The sequence below is a fragment of the Schistocerca cancellata genome, chromosome 7 (genome assembly GCF_023864275.1).
Source record: "Schistocerca cancellata isolate TAMUIC-IGC-003103 chromosome 7, iqSchCanc2.1, whole genome shotgun sequence".
NCBI lineage: Eukaryota > Metazoa > Arthropoda > Insecta > Orthoptera > Acrididae > Schistocerca > Schistocerca cancellata.
In genome coordinates this window covers 374961122-374967768 of record NC_064632.1, presented here as the reverse complement: position 1 = coordinate 374967768, position 6647 = coordinate 374961122, and the positions used below count along the sequence as shown (strand labels likewise).

Below are 6647 nucleotides of genomic sequence, written 5' to 3'. Positions count from 1 at the left end.
CCTCCATCATTCCTCGAAGCTGTGTAATTTGCAACAGTGGGAGGGTTCCTTGAGGGAATTGTCGGTCCCCTACGACAGACACCATTGTCTGAATAGTCATCATCTGACATGTTAGAAGGACCAATGTTGCTTGGTCTGATGATTTTGGACCAGATCTTTGGGATCTGAGAATCTAGGTACCTTGTTTGGATTTTAGGGATGTTATTGTGACTTTTTATCTAGACCAGGTTTTTCTTTCTCTGTCACATGACTTTCCTCAGCAATGTACTTCTGCCACTATTGTTTCTGATACATGTGAACTTGGTTTAGTCTATGAAACAGATATGAAGCTACATTAACTGGTGCAATCTGTTCAGCTTTCTTCAGCTGTCACTGACTGGGCACCAGTACCAGTCTGCTTCACTGTTGAAGCACATGTCTTTGTGAATGTAGGTGATTGGATGGCCTTAAATGCCTTTTCACATTGCCTAGGATGTGTTTGGTGAAATGGTTTCCTTTATCTTTTCCTCATCTAAGAAGACCAGGCATTTTGTGGTCCATGCAGGACGTTGCTGCAAGCAGCCCACATACACAGGAGGAGTTTTACAGTGTGTATTACTTTTGTAAGCAGCTCAACCACATCTGATATATGTTCCCTGCAAATTGTTTCCCATGATGGTGTGCCCAAAATGGGCTGCACAAGGTAAGGTACATAATGCCCAACCTTCAGGTGGTTGAAACATACTGCAACATACTCTGGTAGCTCTGGATCATTAAATGACAGGATAAAAGCTATAGTCTTTTGTAGCTCACCGTTTACTCTGTTCAAAATGTTTATGATTTCAGCCACTCCTTAATTTCCCCATTCTTGTTTCAGTTCTTCATTGTCCAAGTACATTACATCCCTGCAGCTGACTATCCCTTTACAGTTTAGGATTATACATAACACTTTAATTATGTCATACTGTATGAGCAATTTAGCATCTAACAACTCACTTAATTTGACAGTTCTTGCTGTTCAATGTAGGGGAGTATCATTTAGCAACTTCTTAATTGATTTTAGTGATACTGGAAGTCCCTCTTACACTTTATTCATGCAGAAATGCAACAGTTTTACAGACATTCCTTCCTCTCTCTTAACAATAAATACATTGTTTACTACTGGACTGGTGACTTCTCTGGAGAACTAACCACACTACTTATTGGCAGTTTCCTGCTTCTTCTGCACCTACTACCCCTTTCTACTCCTGTCTTTCTTTCCCCCATTCGCCCCCACCCCTCCTTCCACTGGATCAATTCTGCATTTTATGTCTTTTAAATGTAGTCTTCTCTTACACTTTGACTTTCTCCAATTTTTCAGAACTTCAGAGCTTCTACTTCCATTCACTGCTTAACATTCCTTTCTATCAAACTGCAACACAAGGAACATTCACTTTCCCCCTATGATAAAGGAACTTTCCAAGGCCAGACAAGCTGCAAGAAATACTTAACCAACTTCTTGTAACGTGTTACCTAAAATGTCTAAGGTTATATATAAAGCAAAACAGGAAAGTGCAGAAAAGTCTGGAGTTTCTCATATTTCATGGGCACTATGCACATGTTGACAAATTTAAAGGTTGTAATAACACATGAGACTCGATGTACAGAAATACTATAATCAGTATCACAAAATATGATTTGTATTTTTATACAAAAGTTCTTAAACAGGAACAATATGATTTGCCTTTAGTGTGTCTATTTCCAAGGTAACGAATTATGACAAATTTATCTGCATGCTGCAAGTATGACTGATTTGCTTTCTAACTCAAGACAAGCACCAATTTTTTACTAAATTTTGTACAAATCATTTAATTGCATTTACAGGTACATACATACACTTGAGCAAAGAAATAATGTTATTTTACACACCTGCACATCAGAGAGGACTACCTTAAAAGAGTTCTCACTTATGTATGAGAGTAATGTTGACTGCCTGTCATACAGAGTTAAAAGTATCAGACCACAGACTTTGCACTCAAAAAGTGGATATTTTTTTTTATCTTCGGTCCCAAAAAATATTTTACAGATATATACAAGTACATGAACACAACAATTTTTGTATGTTAGTGAAACATCTGTGAAAAGTAATGAAACCAATAGGCCCATAGTATAAAGGAGTGGCATAACACAATATTTTAAATGCATGAGGATTCACTGGAAAAAAATATGGAATCATATGATAAATGTTGATTATCTGCATTGTGAAAGAATAGTCATATTCTATATTTCCCCAGCTCTATATCACAGAGTAGTATCAACTCAGTTTCATTATTTCTCTTCTTTACTACATTTTAAAGTATTGATTCTGCATTAACTCTCATGACCTGCCATATAATTTCTTAATTTGATCTGTGGTGCATCTTGTTGAGATTCATAAATGCTCTATATAAATTTTTAAATTAACAAGAACCAATCACAGAAAAACTGTATGGGTCAAATAATGCTTGCGGAAGCTGTGAAACACAGCAAATCAAGAGAAACAGACTGATTTGTTCACTGTTCCAATTTTTTTATGGTATACCAAATTTTTCCAACTGGCACTAATATTTCACACCATAAATTTTCGGAATTGTGTGCAGGATGAAACCATTCCTTTAAGTGAAACAAGATATGTCTTGTCAGTTTTCTGCAAAGAACTATATGCCTTTGAACATGATCAGATTCTGAACAGTCTGGTTATTCTGATAACACACATTCAGTAAATCACCTTTGAAATGTCACTTCACTGTATTATTTTCCAGAGTGGCAGAATAATTACAAGATATCATTTGCAAGTACAAAACTGGCATATGACACATATTAATCCTTAATGGAATTGTGGCACTTTTCACTGAAACCTATGTGTTACCTCCTGACAATTAATTTTTTACTGTTTTACGTTTTGAGATTTAGTACTTTCCTTATTAATAAACACAAAATTTCAATATCTCCTGACATCTCAGAAGCTTGACACATAACAACATGCTTGACTCTCTTCAATGTTGAGCCAAAAAATAGTGAAGTTTCCTGAAGTGATGAATCTGCTGTGCTGTATTGAACAGTGCATTCCTGTGTTAACAGTGATCCAGAAGAGCGTATACCCAAGCAGAATGTTGCTGAATTTGTTTACAAACTTTTACCAGAGAAAGCTACAACATTACATTTGCTGTCATAGAAAATATACTACACAGTAGAGGTAAGTTTTCTGAAACTTTCTTCTTTCACACACTGTCAAGAAATGGGTATTATAAATTTTATAACTCATTTCACAAACTGTCATCCAAAAAAACTGGCCTTCACAGTCTAATTTATGTGTGCCATCAAATTAATACTAGAAACATGCACTTAAGGAGTTATCATAAATAGATACTATTCCAATACTTAAAAATAAGTAGCAGCAATATGTCAAGTATAGACAAACTGAAATTAATGTGACATTGAGAGCATAAGTAGAGGGAAAAAAAATCAGCTCTGCTGTGTAAAATACTTGGTTACAATTTTTTTGTCAGTTTCGTCTCATGAGAGGACATAAAATCCAGATAACAATGCATATGCATACTGCATAAAAATAAATAGTGACAAATCATCTTACCTAGAATTTACATTCTAAAGTGCAGTTTGCTAGTTAATCATCACTAAAATATGTATACAGGTCAGAAACTACTTAATCACACAAATATTTATAATTAAACGATATTCACATAAAACAAAGCACAAACAGTTTACAAAAGGACAATCAAACAACAAAAATTACAAAATAGGTAACCTGCATACATTTCAGGACCACTCAACAGATTTTCCGAGGGACAACACGTGTTATGAAACCGAGAGAACTTATTAGTCAATTCTCAAAAAATAATAAAATGCCACTTGGGCAGCATTTGGCTCTTTTTTGTACTTAGATCCCAACTATCTGGCAGAAACTCACAGTTGCAAAATGTGTGTTCTTTATTAAATGAGAGATCGGTGGGCATTTATGTATTCTAACTGATCAATAAACAGCCATGCATGACATGATTTACAGTAATCAATATAAGGGGATGACTAGATCACTCTTTTTAGGTTTCTATACATGCAAAATGCCGCTCAAGGATGAGTGGAGAAAAATTGGTCATTTGATTTTACAATGAAGTTCAAACTTAGCAATATTTAATTGTTAGTAATCCTTCGCCAATTATATGTTACTTCATACGGGATAGAAATTGTCATTTACTTGCATTAAAGATCCCTGTTAGGACTTAGGAATACCATTATCAAAAAGGTTATGAAGAAGTGCAAATATCACTGAGAAACTGCTGTTTTGGTTCTGTGAAGATTTATTTCTGAACTACTTGTGATTATAGGTGGAGAAGAACATTATAGTTGGTGATGCTATAGACCTTTAAAGTACAAAGTACTTTAATAACTGTGCATCAGACATTTATGTGAGTGAGTGTGAGTGTGTGAATGTGTGTGTGTGTGTGTGTGTGTGTGTGTGTGTGTGTGTGTGTGAGAGAGAGAGAGAGAGAGAGAGAGAGAGAGAGAGAGAGAGAAGCCAGGGAAGTAATTTACATGTGTCATGAAGGCAAAGTGACCTGAAATTTGTTTCCCTTTAGTTTATGTGAATTTTACCCACCACCTACAGTACAGAATTTTTATTTACTACCACTGGATGATTAAAATATGAGCCTGAATCATTACGACTTTTACAACCATGTGGAACAATTTCAATTTAAATGTAAAAAGCAATATGCACATGGAACAAAGGACAGCACCAAAAATTAATTACAAATGCCCATAAATGCTCATCGTATAAATGACAACATGTAGTGTAATTACAACCTACAACTGAAATGCACTGTAAAATTGCTTTCTATAAATATTGTCTACACAACTATAAACCCAAACATCAATCACAGACATATATCACGAGCTAAAAATTAGCAAGCTGTGTACCTATTAACACTGAAAAAATACTATAGAAAGTAACACCCTGATATTCTGTTACAAATAAAGATAATACTTTTGATAAATTAATATGGCAGAATATTTTCTACCCCATTCACCTTCCCAACAAATGCAGGGGCACAGAGGACTCCACTGTTTAATTCTTGCAGTCAGCTTCAGAAGTTTTTACATGAGCTGATGATTATGTTCATTGCCTACCTGCTCAATTCCAATATTACATTACAGGTTATGATTTCAGGTATTCCCAGCAGTGGAAAATGTGTATTAGCAGAAATATATAATCTAATAAAATATGAAAACCTTTTTCTGCAAAGATGTGACCAAAATCCAGCTCGATTAAAAAAAAAAAAAATTGAAACCGAAGACAAAAATGCCATAACTAACAGCATGCAAAACAACTGCTGGAGTCAAGTGAAAAAATATAAAGAGGTTATTCTTCTGTTAAAAGAAGCAATGACTTCCTGAATCACAGAAATATCTCTCTGCTCCCTTTTTCCTCCATCAAATTAATGTCATGACTGACTCGTGTGCACAGTGTATCAGATTTGTATGTTTCATTGAACCTACATTATAAATTATTCAAATCTATATTGCAAACCCTGAGCCCGAAAACGAGATCTGTAAGGAAAAAATATTTTTCAAAAAATGCGAGAGAACCGAATTTACTCTCTCTTTCCAGAAGTTTCTATCAATCAATCTTGTACACGTAATTGAGATAGTAATGAAAATCTAGACAGTAATGTGCACACACAAAATAAACTTGGTCTTTCTGCACTTGCTCAGCCACCTCTTAATTATAATCCAGTAAATTAACAAAAATTTATGTTTCCAAATAAGCAATGGAGAATAACATGATCCTAGAAAAGGTAAGATTTTTTAGTTCAATTGACTTGTTTTACCATCTCATGCCTTTCTTTGGCTAGCAATGAATTCTTTTAAAAAAAATTACTGGGCACCACGGCTACCTTATACAAAGATTCAAAAGCAGCAAGCGTTGCAAAGTCAGTGGGTTACTGACGTGCCATCTATCCTCCAGTGAGGCAGCAAAGAAAACTCTCCATGGTAAATATTCCAATTTGGCTTCACATAATTATAGCTGAGAACCTTAACTAAAACCAACAAAACAAAAAGGTAAATGAAGCATTAATGCAACTGTTTATTAATAACCTAACTGCAGTAAACTATTGATTCTGTTCATAAATAAGGAATGTACAAACTTTGATCTGCGCCTACCACTTTGTCTTTACACTCAACAGTTCTCCTTAAAATGCAGAAAAATAAGACTGCCTTATAAGTGGCTATGTATCAATTAAGCTATCATCCAGTTTACATATTTTTTAGAATATATGTGCTGGCAAGGCTGACACATGGTATTGTCACACTTTTTAACAAATAATGAATGCATTGCAATGAAATTACTTTTGTTGTATGTCTCATGGCACCAACAACTCTGGTCTTGGCTCATATCTTAATCATCCTCCTGCTGTCATTGTAATCCTATTTTCAAAACAGTGAATTGCTAATTGCTTCACTGTGAAAATCTTTTTAAGCAAGAATTTCCCCATTTTCATCTCGGTTTCAATATATTTAACACGTGTTGTCGGCTAATAGTCATTGACTGTGCTGCTTTATCTGGAAACAGTTGATCCTGAAGTGCCTGCACATCTGGCGAACCTATGGAGAGAGAAATGGTGCAAATGAAG

At 34.9% G+C, this 6647-nt stretch overlaps 1 protein-coding gene across 1 annotated transcript in view; it reads right to left on the bottom strand.

Moving 5' to 3' along the window:
- Positions 1-1811: 1811 nt before the first annotated feature.
- Positions 1812-6647, bottom strand: part of LOC126092323 (ethanolaminephosphotransferase 1-like) — a 91357-nt gene continuing 86521 nt past the window's right edge. Inside the window, exon 8 of the mRNA XM_049907859.1 lies at positions 1812-6618. Coding sequence (XP_049763816.1) covers positions 6556-6618 — 63 coding nt within the window. The 3' untranslated portion in view covers positions 1812-6555. The remainder of the gene's footprint in view (positions 6619-6647) is intronic.